This window comes from Taudactylus pleione, unplaced genomic scaffold (genome assembly GCF_031769625.1).
Source record: "Taudactylus pleione unplaced genomic scaffold, aTauple2 ptg000777l, whole genome shotgun sequence".
In the NCBI taxonomy this organism is placed as follows: Eukaryota; Metazoa; Chordata; class Amphibia; order Anura; family Myobatrachidae; genus Taudactylus; species Taudactylus pleione.
In genome coordinates, this window is record NW_028285179.1 from 993,090 (window position 1) to 1,012,242 (window position 19,153).

Sequence of the window (19,153 nt, forward strand, 5' to 3'; positions counted from 1 at the left end):
TGCTTGGTGGTTACAGACGACCCACCTCAACAAGGGACGTCCGTTCTGGGTTCCAAATTGGGTCCAGTTGACAACGGACGCCAGTCTTCGGGGCTTGGGAGCGGTTTTGGGTCCACACTTGTTCCAGGGCAGGTGGACGCCGACAGAAGCGGAGCTTCCCCTAAATATCTTGGAAATCCGCGCGGTCTTCAATGCTCTCCAGCAGGCACATCGGTTTCTCCAGGGTCACCCGGTACAGGTCCAGTCGGACAACGCTACCACCGTGGCCTACATAAACAGGCAAGGAGGAACCCGCAGTTGGGCGGCTCTCGTAGAGGTCTCTCGGATCCTGGTTTGGGCGGAGCGCAATCTTCCGGCCATATCAGCGGTCTTCATCCTGGGAGTGCTAAATTGGGAGGCGGACTTTCTCAGTCGCCAGGACGTTCATCCGGGGGAATGGTCCCTGCACCCGGACGTTTTTCAACTGCTGGTGGACAGGTGGGGTCTTCCAGAGATCGACCTCATGGTGTCCCGGCACAACAACAAGTTGCCGGTGTACGGGTCTCGCACAAGAGACGAAGGGGCGTCTCTGGTGGATGCTCTGTCCGTCCGGTGGACGTTCCGGTTCGCATACCTGTTCCCTCCGGTCTCCCTTCTTCCACGGGTAATCCGGAAATTCAAACAGGAAGGAGGGATGCTCCTGTTGATAGCTCCCGCGTGGCCCAGACGGCACTGGTTCTCAGACCTTCAGGGTCTGTCCGTGGTCAGTCCTCTGCGGTTGCCGCTACGACCGGACCTTCTGTCTCAGGGTCCTTGTCTTCACCCGGACCTGACTCTGCTGTCTTTGACGGCGTGGCTGTTGAGACGGCCATGCTGAGGTCCCGGGAGTTTTCCAGCTCTGTGGTGCATACCATGTTGCGAGCTCGGAAACCGTCTTCCGCGAGGATATACCATCGCGTGTGGCATACGTTCTTCCAGTGGTGTCGACCGAGAGGTTATGCACCGCGGGAGTTTCGTCTGTCTCGGATTCTCGCCTTCCTACAAGCGGGACTAGATCATGGGCTTCGCCTTGCTTCTTTGAAGGTACAGGTTTCGGCCCTGTCTGTCTGGTTTCACCGTAGGATTGCTACAATCCCGGATGTGCGCACCTTTATGCAAGGTGTTGTCCGCATTCAGCCGCCCTTTGTTCCACCTGTGGCGCCTTGGGGTTTGGCTGTGGTCCTGAGGGCTCTCCAAGGACCGCCGTTTGAACCACTGGGCTCAGTGGATCTTAAATGGCTAACAGCTAAGACTGTTTTCCTTCTGGCTATTGCTTCGGCCAGACGTGTTTCTGAGTTAGGGGCTCTTTCTTGTAGACCCCCTTTCTTGGTTTTTCATGGGAACAGGGCAGTGCTCCGCACTTGGCCGGAGTTTCTTCCCAAAGTTGTTTCCCAGTTTCATGTTAACGAGGAAATCGTTGTTCCGGCCTTTAACTCACCAGGTCTTTCCGTGGGTGAGGCCTCTTTGGATGTTGTGCGGGCCTAAAGGACTTATGTTGACCGCACTCCTTCGTTTAGGAAGTCGTACGCTTTGTTTGTCCTCTATGGCTTCCGTAGAAAGGGTTGGCCTGCTTCAAAGCAAACTTTGGCAGCCTGGATCCGTATGGCTATTTCTGAAGCTTATCTTCATGAAGGCCTGCCGGTTCCTCCTTCTGTGAAGGCTCATTCCACTAGGTCTGTGGGTCCTTCGTGGGCAGCTCGACGTGGTGCCTCTGCAGTCCAGATCTGCAAGGCTGCTACGTGGTCCTCTGTCCATACCTTCGTGAGGTATTACAGGTTTGACACCTTCGCCTCTCAGGATGCTTCCTTCGGGCGGCGGATTCTCCTTTCTGCACAGGAGCGTCCCCACCCTTAAAGGATACTGCTTTGGGACATCCCCAGGGTATCCTGTGGATACCCTATGGACCCTGAAGTAGAAAATATGAGATATGGTAAGAACTTACCCTTGTTATCTCTATTTCTACGAAGTCCATAGGGTTCCACAGGACTCCCGCCCTGTTGCACCTGTGCTGCAGATGGGCTTTGCTCTGGTCACCGGTTTTCCGTCTCCCTCTGGTGAGAATGTGATTCTTGTATGTGTCCAGATCTTTGTTCTCTCTCTTCCTTCTCCTCCTCCGGCCTATGGCTTGGTAACTAACTGAGATGCCTTGGCTCGGGGGCGGGGTATAGGAGGGGGACCTAGTGCATCCTGGGAGGCTGAAAGCTTAACTCTTTGGTGCCCGATGACTGACGTCACACCTATACCCCAAGGTATCCTGTGGAACCCTATGGACTTCGTAGAAATAGAGATAACATGGGTAAGTTCTTACCATATCTCATATTTTTTGTTTGGTGCTCGGCAAATTCAGACGCACTAGTTATAACAGCAAGACTGCTTAGGCAGTCCTAGGATTTTTTCTTTCTATTGAACCCTTGGATAAGGTGGAATTTAGATGGTTGACAGCAAAGACTGTTTTTCTCCTCGCTATTTCCTCAGCTCGCAGAGTTTCTGATTTGGCAGCACTGTCAGGTCGCTCCCCATGTTTGATTTTTCATCAAAATAGAGCTGTCCTTCGTACTGTAGCGGGTTACCTTCCAAAGGTGGTATCCCATTTTCATATGAATGAGGAAATTGTAGTCCTAACCTTTCAGTCTTCAGACCATTCTAAGGGTGAAGCTTCCCTGGATGTGGTTCGAGCACTGCGTATCTACGTGAATCATACAAACTCCATCAGGAAATCAGATGCGCTCTTTGTGTTATATAGGTTTCACAAACGAAGCTGGCCAGCTTACAAACAGACTTTGGGTCGCTGGTTGCGTATGACTATTTCTCAGATCTATGGTATACACAGGCTGACCTCCCTGTCCCGAACAAGGTGACAGCAGACGGTTTGTGGGACCATCGTGGGTGGTTAGACATGGCGCCTCAGCTGAACAGCTGTGCAAGGCAGCCACTTCATCTTCCGTCCATGCCTTTATCAAATTCTATGCATTTGATACTTTTGCCTCCCAGGATGCTTCCTTTGGGCGGCGGATTCTCCTCTGCTCAGTAGCGTCTCCACCCTTAAGGGAACTGCTTTTGGATGCCTCCAGGTAGATAAAGTTATGGTATAACATACCTCAGTTAACTTTTTCTTTTGAGGTCCATAGGGTCCACAGGGCACCCACCCTGACTCATCTGGCCTCAGTTGGGATCTTTTCTTTTCTTTTTGTATCACTGATTCCCTCTTCAGTTTTTTGTTTAAGTGTGTTTCTTGTGTACATTGTACATCCTTCTCCACTTTCCGTCTCTTGCCGTTAGGCTTCTTTACAAACTGAATGCCTGTGGCTGGGGGTATATAGGGAGGAGGCCCTATGCATGCTTTATTTCACAGTGCTTGATAATAGAAAGTTTTATAAATCCCTGATCAAAACACAACAAATTTTCAGCTCTGTATACTGCTACACCTTTGTATAATGCTTACATCAACCCTCAGGTATATATATATATATGTATCTGTAAATCTGGCTCTGATGCTAGCCAGTGCCTCCCCAGCTATTTACCTAACCACGCGAGATATATATATATAGTAGGAATGTGCAGGCTCGGATAGGTTCGAGTTTGCACGTTGAGTTCGGAATTTTCCCTCCAAAAAAACGGAACTCAGAAAGAGGCAAAACGTCATCTTGCATGGACGAACATCATCATTCCTGGACTTTTGTCCAGGAATGATGATGTTCATCCATGCAAGATGACGTTTTGCCTCTTTCTGAGTTCCGTTTTTTTGGAGGGAAAAATCCGAACTCAACGTGCAAACTCGAACCTATCCGAGCCTGCACATCCCTAATATATAGATATATATATATATATCTCTATCTCTATCAAAAAAGAACGGCCGGCACTCCATTCATATTAAATTACTTGCCCAGGTGCCCTCCAGGGTCCATGTTTCAAGCCCAAATAAATATCCAGATGATGGCGGTACTCACAGGTCATGTAAACAAATCAACCAAGGACAATGTCTAGCTTCAACATTTTGGTTTATTCAACCTTTGTCAAGAATACAAAACACACTGAATAACGCACCTTATATACCCGCAACACCCTTGTGTATCACTGCATCAAACCAGCCCCCATTGATGACGTCGTCACGGCGCAACAACAAACCGGAGCACGTCAAAGAAACGCCCACTCGTTTGGTGCACCAATAAGCAACGGCCACCTCCGAGGCAGGAAGAACAGGTATCACCATAACAACACATAATATACAAACATAATGACACTGTACCCCAAATAAATCCCAGCATCAGGGGTTGCGCGGCCCACATGTCGCACCACGTCGGGTGGTCAGACTTCCCAGAGGAAGTCTGACCAAGAGTGAACTCTGACTCTTTTCTGGTGAACTGTCATCAGATATGTTTCATTCATTCTCAATCTAGAGAAGCTCTGAGTAAAAGCTCAAACCTTTCCTGATGCTTCTTTCAAGACAAAATGCTTTATAGCATAACCATAATGTGTGCCAAGCATTGTTTTGCATTACGATCAGTAACGCTTGTCATCAACTTTATCACTTATTTTGTTTTGATTTGAAATACAAATGTGATTTACCCCCAGAATTACAGAACAAGTGACTTCATTACAAGTTATTTTGTGTGCATCTCCCTGTCTCCTCCCTCTCCCTCTGTCCTCGCTCTCCTGTCACCATCTCTCTCTTCCGACTGCCAGCATCCCGAAGGTAAGTAGCGGGTTAGGAGGAGGCTTGGGGTTAGGCAGTAGGGGGAGGTTTAGGGTGCAGGGAGGGGGAGGTTAGATTTAGGCACCAGGAAAGTAGGGTTAGGGTCGGTCTCCTAACCCTGTCAGCATGCCGGCGTCTGGATTCTGAATGTCGGGACCCCGATTGCTGGCATCCCGTACCCAACCCATTTTTTTATTTTTTTTTTATTTAGCAATTCTCACTGACTTTCCAAACTCTGTTGTGGAGTTTATTATTTCATATTTAATGGAGTGTTTACAATGCAAATAAAATACATTATAACTTATATAATTAAATCTATCATTCTAAGAATCGATAGTGTCATGCATGATGAGCTTGGATGCACCTGCTTAGCAGTGAAATGTCACGGGAATGATTTATGATTGTTGGTATCTATGGTTATATGCATGCACAGTGTTTCCACCTATACTCTGTTTATATTTGGCCTTCAAGTGTAATATACTTTTACTTGGCTCTAATAATGTATATTTGAAAAATAAAATTGAAGTACCTAATGCTGTAGTGCACTAATAATGTATATTTGAAAAGTAAAATTGAAGTACCTAATGCTGTAGTGCACGGCTACTCCTTTGGGCCATATTCAATTTGGGAGCGAAAAGTCCGTTCTGGACTTTTCGTTCCACATTGCAGGATTTCTGGGGATAAAGTATTGGGCCCGTGCCCACTTTATTCCCGCATTCAATTAGGAAGCAGCGAAAATGGGTGCCGGCGGAAAGGTAAGTATCGCAAAAAATTCAGGAAATGTCCCTGGGTCCCCCCTAAAGATGTCCAGACATGGGGGTTCACTATGGGTACCCCCATTTTAGCCTGCTGAAGGAAGTCGGGGATTGTAATAGCCGCGGCAGGTGCATAAATTGAAGAAGTGGTGAAGAATAGCACTTAAGTTTTTTTTTGGGAAAAACAACTTGTTCCATCAAATTTGGGGTACATGAAAATGGTTGCAAGCATATTTTAAAGTCCCTGAAATTATTTTTTAAAAAATCCTCAAAAATGCACCTGCCGCTACTCCGGCAATGAAGAAAACACCTGCCGCATATAAGGGAACCCCTCTGGATTTAATTTGGCTTTTTTAGAAGTGTGTTCTGTGTTATTTTGTAAAAATTTTCACTCCAAATTTAAATGTCATTTTTTTGGGATTTTTTTTTTTTTTTTACACACATCTTCTTTAGGGGACATTCCCGGGGGTGCAGGCTTTTTTTTTTTTTAAGCCTGCATCCCTAAACCCCAATTCTGCACTTTTTTTCGCCAGCAAAAGGCTGGTGAAAACTTATCCCCTTTTTTTTTTTTTTTACATTGACTTTTCACACCGGCGAAAAGTCAATGTCATTTCATGTGGGGATAATTGAAATAGGTGAAAATGACGTTCAATTTGTGGCGAAATGTCGGAATCGGCGATAATTTATCGCTGATTCCGACATTTCGCCTCAAATTGAATACGGCCCTTTGTGTCCATCTGAAAGACAGAAAAACAGTACTTGGAAGTGATCATTTGCTATTAATAAAAAGAACCATTTATATTACTGAAACCATACACTGATACACTAAAAATAGCTATGCAGAGAGTGTAAAACATTAATGCTCACTTGATAATCACCATGAAAGTAAGAAACAGGTTCAACAATGCAGTCAATCAGAATATATCTAGATATAAATCTGATACTAAATGGCCTATCAAACTGATTAAGTATTTAGGAGCAAAAAATTACTTATTAATGGTACATACTCTATCTGCAGTCTCGCCTATTGTTAAGCCTTATTTAATATATACACCATCTATAATGAATTCCTTTTTTGCTTTTGGACTGTAATCTACACCCTACAAACAATAAGTAAAATATGGCCATTATATTGGCCATGTTATTTGCACAACGTGTGTCTGACACACATTTTAGTTATTTGTGTTTTATATAGTGTCTTGTCTGAATGTTCTCTTCCCTGACTACTTTGCTATTCCATTCAGGTCCATAGAAGCCCTGACCCCGGTACATGTAGCTGCTTCGTGGGGCTGTTGTAAGGCCCTTATATTTTTGCTGCGTAAAGGTGGTGACCCTACTCTTCAAGATCAGGTTTGGTTCTCTTCTCCTCTGTAAAATACATTTTAAAATTCACTGAAGCACTTTTACTTTAATTTTTATTATGTGTATTTGTCATAGGAGGGGAATACAGCACTAGACTTGGCGTTGATGGAAAATAATAGGAGGTGCGTTGTTGCGCTTCAAGAATATGATGATAGAAGTTCAGATCAAATCCACGGTAAATTTACATTTACACAAAAATGTGTATATTAAACTATATATACAAAAAAGTTAGACTTTGGGACTGATTTAGAGGTGGATGCAGTGTCTGTCAGTGTCTACGTCAGACGCAAATGCCCAATGATTTCAGCATGCACCAGTGATTCCTGTCGGGAGATCCAGGGCAAATTTGGACTCAGAGAGGTGGCATTTCAGTGGGCGTTTCTGGTAAGTAACGGGGACAAATGGGCAGACATCAACAACCAGAACTTTTTCAGGAGTTGCACTGATTCCAGCGGCCATGTTCAGATGAACATGCTGTGCCTCAATAGCCCTGGGGCGACGTTCGATGGATTAGCCCTGTAGCTGATGGACGTCTCTATAAAAATTCCATTGCCTGCAGAATTAGCATAAAGACTAAGTCACACAAAAGTCGCGGTGCCATTAGCGTCCACCTCTGAATCGGGTCCTTTATCGTCTTCCTAGGGATAAAAATATTCAATTAAGCTAAACCACTACCGGAGCACAAAATCCTGGGTGATGAATTTTTGTTAATTTTTCACCAAATTTTTTTTAGCCTACCTTTTGTACAGCTCTAAACATACTTCTCAGGGATCCATACCCTACACCAGCCCTGCTCCAAGGAATCTGACAGTTGTATTTGAGTAATGGTTGTCCTATGTGAGCCTTTCAGACCCACCTTTCCTTTAGGGACTCCAGCAACTGAATGTTGTGTTGTCAGGCCTGTTGGTGTATGTGGTCAGCAGTGGCACTGATGGACACATTACAGAAACACCCATATAGCGAATAGTGAAACTTTCATTTCACACACAAATGTGGGTTGAGGTGTTTTGTATCACAAGCTTGGTTGATAGGCCTCTATTTTAAATAAAGGAAACAAGTCTGACTGTAGGTGACATCATGTAACATACTCTGCATTCCCACTGAGCAAAACATTAACTTAGAATACTGCCATTTAAGTGGTGTGCCCAGAAGTTTGTGTTCCAAAATTGTAGTAGCATATTATCATTTCATCTTCTTGTTGTGTATTGAGAGCTTTTCTGTTTTTGTCTTTTAAATGCAAGGTTTAGCTAAGATTTTCCTTTTTAAAAGCATTTTCAGAAAGATAACACATCGAACGTTCTATTCACATCCCTCAATTCTCTCTATAGGATATAGCAGAAATGACTCCTGTCCGGCTGATATTACTGAAATGAGTAGCATCACTCACCTTCTTGAGTCTTCCTACCACAAATCTCCATTTAACAGCACAAAGATCTCTCCTTTCATGTCTCCTCCAAGAAGTGTAACTCCAGGAAAGGGCCTGAACGATGCAGCTATATCAAGTCAGATAGAACTGTCCAGACTGGATACAAAGGTTCCTTCAAAAAATATACATGAAATAAGTAGTGGTATAGAATATTCTAATAATAAAGCCCTGAATGATAGTAACTGTGAATTGGATTATTGTTATGGACATCTGTCCAGTCGCTGGCAATCTAACCTAATTGGTTTAAATAATCGACCTTTAAACACAGAAATTCAGCAAGGAACAGTGCCCATTGATGACTCCACAGAATATAATTGCTTTGGAAACAAAATAGTAAAAGCAATACCTTTCAGCACTAATTCCCACAACCAGGTGGATTCAGTAGTTAAGATGGAGAACAATGAACGGTTGGTTTTAAACCACACAAGGAATTTATCACAGGTTCTGATTCTAGATAGATTGGAAGGATTGGATGTAACTTCTCCAGATCACGCTTACACTTACAACAAGGGACATAGCGATAAAGACATGGAAAAGACTTTGGACCTGTGCAGTGATGGTGAAGTTGCTGGGGGTGAGAATTTTATAGAGCAGGAAGTGAGTTCAAGCAGTAGGTATAACAGTTGCCAGACTGAGTGCTATACCAGCCCTTGGGAAAATTCCTATTGTAGTGACAAAAGAGCATGGGTCTCAGAAGTGATAGACAAACCTTTGTTGGTCTCGCACAGTAATCAGTTTTGCAACCAAATTAGCAAAGGTGCGCTTTCATGTTCTCAAAAACATTTATGCAAACCCACAGTACTAGTAGCTATTGAGACATTGCCAGAAAGGACAGAAGACATCACAATGGACAAAGGATTTAAGGGAATGCCAGGCAAAGAACACTTTGATGCATCCATTGAAAGTGAAACATTGACAGTTGATTATGAAAATAAAATGGCTAGAAACTCAGGAATATTGTACACGTCACAATCTCCTACTCTTTCTGTAGAGGACACTAGTTACTATGAAAGTGAAAGTCAGGATTTGAAAATTAATTTAAGGAACCTAATGCTGTTGACTAAGGGCTGCAGATTAAACATGCCTCAGCAGGACAGGCAGACTGTGCACACTGTTCCCCTGGCTGAAGCAGAAGCCTCTTGTTTTGACACTGTTCCAGTTTCTGTTCTTATTGAAACAAAAACACATGTTGAACATGACCTGGCAATTAACCAGAATTTCAAAGATGGGAGTTCATCCTTTTCTGATACCTCTGCAGACACGTTGATTTCTGAATTGGATGAGCTTAATGTAAAAGAAAAAGTTGACGATGAACTGTGTGAGGAATTGAGGAAAATGATGTTGGCAACTAAAGCCTTTCAGTCCCCATCCTTGAATGGAGAAAAAAGTCCCTGTTTCTTTACGCCACGCTCAAAAAGTAGGGTTCTTTCTTCGAAGTCTCGCCATAAAAATGTTTCTCTTTTTGATGACTCTGTGGAAATGCCTAGAAGAGATAGGCGAGTCAGGAGTCCAGATGGCAAGTCAGCATTTCTATTGCAACCATATAAACTTGGGCATATTTTAGACATCTCTCCAAGACAGCATAATATAGAGGAACAGAATGCATTACAGTTAGTTTCCACAAACCAAATGCCAGAGAATGTTGGAGGAAACATTTCTGAGCAAGAGAACACTATCAACATAAGTAACTTTCTAACCGATGACATGTCTTCCTCAGATACACAAGTCAAATCTTGTTTGCAATTTAAAAAGAACAACTTTGCAGATTGTGGTATTTTTGAAAGCGAATGGCTAACAGAGGATGGTGAGAGTATTGGAGACTCTGATCATAAAACCACAGTCATTAGTTCTGCTATAGAAGGGAAACCATTGTCTGAATCTTTAGTAAATGGATCTTTCCTTCACAGTACAATAACAGAAAACTCAGCTGGGAATTGTTTTAAACTGCCACGTTACAGCTTTAGTAGACTCTCCTGTGTTCCGAAAATAGGTGACCGTGCAGTAATATTAAGCCAACCAAACAGCTTCTGTGATTCTGGTAGCCAGGAAGTACCTTTATCGCCAGGTGGTCGCCCAGTAAACGTAAGTGAAGATGAACCTGTAGAATATCTATATATGGACAATGAAAAAGGACATGCACTTATTGAAAGGCATATACCATGCAAAGATCAGTCTAGCACCGAGATCTCAGAAAATGCAGATGATACAATATTATATGACTGGAGAAACTATAACAGTAGCAATCAAATAATAAACAAAGTGTCTTCGGCACATTCACCTAATCGGGTAGCAGTGGAGCTCTACAGACTATCTAATGCTGAACTTGCTAAAAGACTGAGGGAGCTAGGGGAGGACTCTATTCAAGTTACCACCCAAAACAGGAAGACTTGCATCCTGCTCTTAGACAAGCATTTGAAGAAACAAGCAACTAGTGGCCGAGCAGGTAAGATACTGGATGAAGGTGTGTGTGTGTGTGTGTGTGTGTGTGTGTGTGTGTGTGTGTGTGTGTAATTTAAAAATTTTTGCAAAAATGTTTAATGAATCAGTTATGAAAATATTATAAATCAACACTAATCTAATAGAATAGTACAGTTTGTTAGCCCAGTATACGTGGCATTATTAGGGTGTGGACATGATAATCTGTTATGTGCCAAGTTTGGACTTGTAATTATTATTATAAAATTTATTTTAAATGATACCCCCAAATTTACTATTCTAGGCCACCCATTTATTTCATTTCTAATTTTTATGGATTGCTATAAAACTTTTATGTGTGTTTTTATGATTTATGGGGGCAAATTAGAAAATTTTAAACCAGTAGTAACATCATATATTTTATTTATAAATTTTTAAATCTTTCCTTTTTAGATCAGTGTTTCCCAAACTCATTCCTTAGGGAGCACTAACAGTGCATGTGCTCCAGGTCTCGTCACGGAATCACAAGTGAAATAATTAGCGCCACCTGTGCCAGCCAGTAATAAATACGCCTGTGCACCAACTAGGAAAATGGAAACCATGCACTGTTACTGTCCCTAGGGAATGAGTTTGGGAAACACTGGTTTTGATGATTAGCAATATTTGATTGGTTGCTGATTTTAGATGATTAAAGACAATAATTGATTGGTTGCTGCTGAATTGTTGTATACTTTGCAAATTACCCAGTGTTATTCTTTGTTAGGTGTGTCCTCTGAATATAGCCCAGAGCTCTGTTTAGCCCTCCGCACCTTTAACATTCCAGAGTGCAACAGTAATGAGGCAGCACTTTCTCTAGAGTTTGACCAGCCTGATAAGACACGCAAGTGGCGAGAGGGTGTTTTGAAGTCTAGCTTTAACTACCTATTGCTGGATCCCAGGTAGGAAACAAGATGCCTTCTCCTTTTATCAGAACTATTGCAATTTCTCTATTGACCTGGTGCACATTTATGTCTAGGGAGTCTAATCTCTTAAATTTTTCTAACTTTTAATGTTGCTTTAAGTATAATTTTGCAGTGATTCAATTCAAAGATTATCATGGTCTAATGCATGATGCTGACTTGCAGGAGGTGGTCACTATGGTGGCGTATGAGGGGCAAATTCTATATTGCAGGTATTAATATACTTGTAATCCTGCACACTAAGCAAATTGCATATATTTGACATATTTATTATGCTTACTATTTTGGCCCATAGTGTCTATTCAGGGGAATCGTGCAGTGTGCATGCTACCTAAATAATATTGTAATTAATAAAATATTGGCAAGATTAAACGTCCTACACTTCTTTCACTGAAAATGGTAAGCTACAATAAATGGAGCCTTTTATCTGAAATGTTAGTAACCAACAAGATCAAACTTAAAATATTAAAAGTAAATTTATGCTGCATGTTAGTCCTGTAATATAGACATTAACAATAAGTGCCTTATAATAACTCTATCCATGTTCTTTCTTAAGGGTTACTCGGAATCTGCCATCTCGTTATCATAGCATTTCCAAACATGACTGCTTCCGCATTTTTGTCAGAGCTGTGTTTTACGTGGGAAAAGGAAAGAGATCTCGTCCATATTGCCATCTGTATGAGGCATTGACTTACTGCAAAGGCAATAGCAAACAGGTACCGACTTTATAAGCTCTTAATATCACCAAAGATACTATTTAAATGTGACATTGTAAATGCTGCTTAACCAGCTTGTTTTCCAAAATTGCTTCAGAAATAGTTTTTTTTTTTTTTTTTTTTTACATTATTAGGTCAAAATCATGTATTTTAATCTATTTAAAAAAAAGTCCTAATTACGGGGTGTCTAGCACCACCATGTGGCATGTATTGTCAATGATAAAAGCCCATAACCTTATACCCCCCACCCCCATCCCAGTGGCCATAGAATGAAAATCCATAACCACAGGAACCCTTGACTAGCTTTTACCAAAGCCCAAAAGCTCTCAGAACAATCACAAACATCTTTTTAGGGTTTTAAAATGTGTAGGTCAGAAACCTAGGACAAATATAGCTGCCCTCAAACACTATTCTAGTGTTCTTGTCACAAATCCCCCCCAGCCCCACCCTCCCCCCTTCCCCCTGTTTTGACCTAGGGGGCGGAACACTTGTAGCCCCTAAACAGAAGATGCGAGACAAAGCATCTGCATTTGCTTGTTGTGTGCTGTGTCTGTTGTCAACAGTAAACTTAAAATCTTGCAATGCTAAAAACTCAGGCATTCTGACCTTTATTTACACTCATCCATTTTTAAAGTGGCGTATTCTGTCACCACCTTAAGTTTTATGCCCAAGAGGTAATATCTAAGTGTGTAATGCCCAATGCTTTCTTTTCCACAATGGCATACCTCTTTTCATGTTCATAAAGTTTTCTACTGAAAAAAATGATTTGGTCCTCCTCCCCATCTCTGTTTTGGGACAACACGGCACCTACCCCTACCGCTGAGGCATCGGTCTGTACCACAAATCCTTTAGAAAAGTCTTATGTATACAATTTGTTTTAATAATATAATTCAATTTTTTTTTAAATCTGTTTTATTATAATTTTCAGAGTAATAACAAAATAGAGCAGTGTGAATCAGAGATTGCAAATATTCCAGTCAAGTAAAAATAGCATTTGAGACAGTAAACAGTTGGCTTCCATAGCCTGTGATCGATGATTGAAACAATGCTTATGGTACAACGTAGCAATCCTATCAATACACTCCACCATTGACAATTACAATTATTAAAACATTACCAATGAAATAATAAACAGAAAAGGGGAGGGGGGGTGGGGGGTAGGGGTCACATAAGAGGATGGGGGGGGGGGGGGGAGACCAGGTAGTTGAGAGGAAGAAACCTCTTATACTTAAATCTTTTTGTCAAGGCCTGCATATCATGTAACCATTTCAACCAAATAAGCTAGGCTAGGAATCCTGTAATAGCTGCCTGTGGAGATGGGTTCCGGACCATAGACAGACAGTATTTAGTTAGACAATGTCTAGATAGACACCAGATGTTAGACAGTTAATATTTAGACAAGGATAAAAGTTCGACACAGATAAGTCAGACACACTAAAGTTAGACATGTAAAAATGATTGACAGGGTCAAAAATTCGACATGAAAAAGATTGACACAAAAATGGTAGACACTTTTTTTTTGTATTAAGGTTAGGGTTAGGCAATCACCCAGATGGTTAGGGTTAGGCACCAGGAGGGAGGGTTGGGGTTAGGCACCAAGGGGAGGGTTAGGGCGAAGATTAGGGCTAAAAAAAAATATAAAAAAAATTGTCGACCATTTTCATGTTTAACTTTTGACCCTGTCGACCTTGTGCACCTGTCGAATGTTTTACATGTCTAACTTTAATGTGTCTGACTTTTGTTAGTGTCTAACTATTGACTGTCTAATATCTGGTGTCTATCTAGACATTGTCTAACTAATTACTATCTCTTATACCACACACGTGGAGATACCACTCACTCTTCAAATACTTTAAATAGTTGGGTTTCAGTGTTGTGTTCCAATTTTTCTATATAAAGGCCCCACTTTTTGTAAAAGCCCATGACTCCTTTCTCTGGATCAGACTGGGCAGTTTTCCGATCAAAATATAGAGTTTGAAGCATTTTCCCTTTTACTCCTGCAAGGGAAGGGGACGAACAGGAAATCCAGTGCATTAAAATATTTTTTTTTGAAACAGTTATTAACATAGTGAGAATAGGTATTAGGGAGTTTCGATAAGATCCCAAATCCCAACCAGAGAACATACCAGTGTATCTGGGAGTACCCTTATAGAAAGATCTTATTAATGAATGCTATGACCTTATTCCAGAAATATCTAATTTTCCTGCACTCCCACATACAGTGAAAAAAACGAAGCAGTACTATAATGACATTTGTAGCATGCTCCAGTTTGTGTGGAATTAAAACTGGTATGTTGTGCGGGAGAGATATATGCCCTCTTTATCGAGTGGAGGTGGAATTCCTGTAAATAGGAAGATTTAAACGTTTTCATAGTCTAATCATAGTGTTTTAGTATTTGAGATGCGTCGGAGAGGGAGGGTATATCCCTCCGCCACTGTGTCAACAACTTGCCCCAGTTAGAATTCAAAGGAAGTGTCTATTATTAAAGAGTGTGTATATATACTTTTATATGGAATGTGGAGCGGTCGCATATGGTGAGCACTGTTTTTATTGGATCCGAACCTGAATCTAAATTGGAATCCATAGGAGGGGGTAAAGCTTGCTAATAGTGTCGCATCTGCAGATCCATATAGTAGTTTGCCTGTGGGAGAGCGTAAGTCATTTTAAGTTTCATTAATCTGCCTCTAGGATCAAAAACTTTTTAAGAATTTGACAGACCTTTTTCTTTCCACGAGCAAAAATTTATATTTGAGAGTGATGGGAAGAAGGCGGGGCTCCCCATTGTGGGTTATAGGGGGACGATAAATGGATCCTCTTGAGTTTATGGTTCAGAGCTAGCCAGGCATAATAAATATCACGGAATATGGGATTTTGATGTATGTGAGAGGGACTATCAGAGGGTTTTGAATGTAACAATGCACCTGGAGAGTATGGCCAGAATAGAGCTCTGTCCAATCTTTTTGTTTGTAAAAACTTCTCTTTCTAACAGCCAATCAGCAACGTATCTAAAGAGAACGGAGAGTGTGTAGGCAGAGTAGTCAGGAATCCCATTGCCTCCCGACTAAGACTAATAGGCATCATTTGCATAGAATAGTTTGCGGAAAATAATGCTTTTGAGTGGGAGGACTGACTCTATGCACCCTTTCAATTACTAAGTCACGGCATTCCTGTTCAATCCCTAGGATGGAGGGTAATGTGTTGCGCACAGTGTGCTAATGCTGGACCTTTGACCGACTCGGGAGACCCACTAATCTAATATTTCTTCTAGATCGGTTTTCTATATCATCCAATTTGTTCCAAATCTGGTAACCATCATGTTTGACAGAGTGCTTCAGTCCATCAATTTCATGCAAGGCAGCTCCTACTTGATTCTCAGCATGGGTAACTCTGAGAGAGTTGCTGGAGTTGTTGGGATATATCTGCCACCGGTTGTGTTAGAAGGGGGGGTCATACTGGATTTAATGGCTTCCACCATCTCCCCATATGTGACAGGGGGATTCAGGGGGGGCGGCATACCTGCGGAATGATAGGGTTTTTCTCTGTCACAGACTTCTTTGGAGCCGGGGACACGCTGTCTGTTCCGGCGTCTGGCACCATATTGCCGCGCTTCTTCTCCTGTCTTGCAGTCAAAGCTCCCTGCTGTGTGGTGGGGTCCATGTAGTGGTCCATGTCCAGCCACAGGATAGTTTCTGGGTAACTGGAGGGTGAAATGGAGGCTGTAAAAGCCTTGAAAAGTTTTGTCCTGGCAGTGAGCAAACGGAGCTGAGGTACTGCGTCCTCACTCCATGAAGCCGTATCCGGAAGTCACATAATTCCACTTTTAATGCATGAAATGCTTTTTCTGCCTCAGGGTTCCATTTCACCATATTTGACTGCTTCCCTTTTGGTAAGGTCTGACAAAGAAAACTGCTGTCGTAGCGAAATTAGGAATGAACAATCTGTAATTTCATGTAATCTCCAAAAAGGCTGTTGTTTGTTTTTTATTTACTGGACAGGCCAGTTTTGAATAGCCTCAATTTTTTTTCCATTGGAGCTTAATCACACCTCTACTTATGGTGAACTCCAAGTATTTTATCTCTTTTATTGCTAAGCAGCATTTCTTTGGGTTGGCAGTTAGCCCTGCCTCTTTGAGTCAAACACTGCTTGTATTCTAACCAGGTGAGACTCCCAGTCCGGACTGTGAATTACAACATCGTCCAGATGGGCAACTGCATACTGCCTGTGGGGCTTACAAATCATATCCATTGCATGTTGGAAGGTTGCTGGGGCCCCATGCAACTCAAAAGGTAACATCATCTACTGAAACACGACCATTCTGGAACTGAGAAGGTTGTTTTGTCTTTTGCATTGTCAGTTAATGGTATTTGCCAATAACTTTTTGTCAGGTCCAGTGTGGGGAGAGATCTGGCTGTTCCTAGCCTTTCTATCAGCTCATCCACACGGGGCATGGGGTATGCATCAAACTTGGATACTGCATTCTACTTATTGAAATCGTTACAGAAGCTTATGCTGTCATCTGGTTTTGGAATTAGAACTATGGGGCTTGACCACTCACTGTTAGAACTTGATGCTATAGAAGAGTCTAACATATTTTTAACTTCTTTAGAGACAGCTTCTCGCTGGGTTTCAGGAATTCTATATGACTTTAAGTTGATTTTGACCCTAGTTCTGTGACAATGTAATGCTTTATTATGGCCATGCAGCTGGGTAGCTCTGAGAACACATCCCTGTTCCTTATGAGGAACTCTTTAGCCTTGTTCTTTTGAACAGCTGACAGTATATCTGATACCTTTTACTTCTAAGAACAGAGGAGAATGAACTTACTGGTGGACAAGGTTCAGTTAACAGGGCTAACCTATCATTCCAGGGTTTTATTAGGTTAACATGGTAAATTTGTTCGGGTTTCCTCTCTCCTGGTTGGTATACTTCTATAGTTAACCTCATTCATTGACTTTCTCTCTGATCTCAATTGAACCCTGCCATATAGCCAAAAACTTGTTTCCACTGTGGGTACTAAAATAAAAACACTGTCCCCAGGGGCAAATACTCGTACCCGGGCGGTCCAATTATACATCCTCTGTTGAGCTTGTTGGGCCTGTTCCATGTGCTCTTTGACAATAGGCACCACAGCCGCAATTGTGACCTTCATTTGTGATACGTGTTCAATAACACTTTTATAAGGAGTGGACTGCACTTCCCGTGTCTCATTGGCAATGTCAAACAACCTTCTGAGGTGTCTCCCGTACAACAAATCGGACTGAGAGAACCCTGCAGAGGACTGAGGAACTTCTCTAATAGACAACAACAAATATGGCAACAAATAATCCCAGTTTTTCCCATCCTATCTACAACTTTTTTAGCATGCTTTCTAATGTTTTATTAAACCTTTCTACCAACCCAACAGTCTGGGGGTGGTAAACCGATGTCCTGAGGTGAGTGACCTTAACTTGCATATTTCCTTCATGATCCAAGACATAAAGGGGGGCACCTTGGCCAATTAGGATTTCTTTAGGTATTCCCACTCTGCTAAAGACATGCACCAGCTCTCTAGCTATCGCCTTGGTTGATATATTGTGCAAAGGGGTAGCACAATCCATTATTACTAGGATATACTAATGACCTCGAGCAAACTTTGACAGAATAGCCATGGATCTTGTGGGGCCCTTGTTAAACGGGACCTCTATAATAGGCATGGGGTCTGGAGGCATGATACTGTCACTCAGGACAGGAAGAACAATATTCAGATACCTCTTTTTGCACCCCTAGACAAAAGATGCGCTGTAAAATTCTCTGTGGTCTTTTCTGTTCCTAAGTGTCCTGCTGTGATGTGACCATGAGCTAGATCTAATACTGTTCTCCTGTATGGCTGGGGAACTATCAGCTGTTCTACCGCATCCTCACCTCTTTTCACCACTTAGTACAACAGCTCATTACGAATAGCCATGTGTGGGTAAGCAAGCCTGTTAACAAAACACACATTTCACAAATATAAAATACTTCCCTCCTATTTTTTTTTTTTTTTTAAAGATTTAAATCTGTATGGGAAAAAAAAGAGAGAAAAAAGAACTAGAATAGTATCCCTAAGAATATTAGACTTGGGATGCAATATTCAAACTATTTAATATAATAGGACAAGCTAAATAATAAACTAAAAGGTCCTTTGATATAATAGCACTAATTATCTGAACAGATATAATGATGAATAATTAGAACAGAGAGAATAATCTTTATACCATATACTTTCAAAACGTATCCCTAGACACACCTAGCAACTGTTGCCTGGGAACAAACAATTTAAACTCAGCATAGTGGGTGGCTCGGTTTGCCCTGAGGAAGCCGGACATCCGGTGAAATGTGCATAGGCTAAAGATCAGACTGTCATGTCAAATAAATTAATAGTATGCAGTGTGAGATAAATAACAGCACGGACACACGGCAGCAGTATAGCGCACCTGTCCTTCTGCAGGAATTAGCATCGAAACCACGGGTCTAAGTGATAACGAGCGGCAGTGGGGACAATACAGCCTAGTAGGAGAACAACAGGCATTTATTTTAATGAATAAAACCTGATCTACATAAATAAATATAAAAACAAAAATACTATACGTAAGCAGCATACTATCCCCAGCTGCCACAGCCCAATTAACTTGACAACAGAATAAACGTCTATCAGTCACAAAGGAGATATACTCTCAGATAATACTGCCAGGGTATCCTGGCCAGAGTATGTACATATAGCAGCAGCATAGTGCGCCCGTCCGTATGCAGGGATCAGTATCTAAGCCACGGGTCTAAGTGGCAAAGGGCG

General features: G+C 42.0%; 1 protein-coding gene across 4 annotated transcripts in view; it reads left to right on the forward strand.

Annotated features, from left to right (window-relative positions):
• ANKLE1 (ankyrin repeat and LEM domain containing 1) overlaps nucleotides 1–19,153 on the forward strand; it is a 55,511-nt gene that overhangs the window by 12,557 nt on the left and 23,801 nt on the right. For 3 of the 4 annotated variants that reach the window (XR_015872779.1, XM_088457711.1, XM_088457709.1), the window contains exons 3-7: nucleotides 6,711–6,816; nucleotides 6,904–7,003; nucleotides 8,157–10,697; nucleotides 11,433–11,607; nucleotides 12,185–12,344. Coding sequence is in view for 3 of the 4 variants with exons in the window: in XM_088457711.1 (XP_088313837.1) it covers nucleotides 6,711–6,816; nucleotides 6,904–7,003; nucleotides 8,157–10,697; nucleotides 11,433–11,607; nucleotides 12,185–12,344 (3,082 nt within the window). In the remaining variant the exon portion in view is untranslated. The remainder of the gene's footprint in view (nucleotides 1–6,710; nucleotides 6,817–6,903; nucleotides 7,004–8,156; nucleotides 10,698–11,432; nucleotides 11,608–12,184; nucleotides 12,345–19,153) is intronic. The other variant, XM_088457710.1, reaches the window with a different exon arrangement.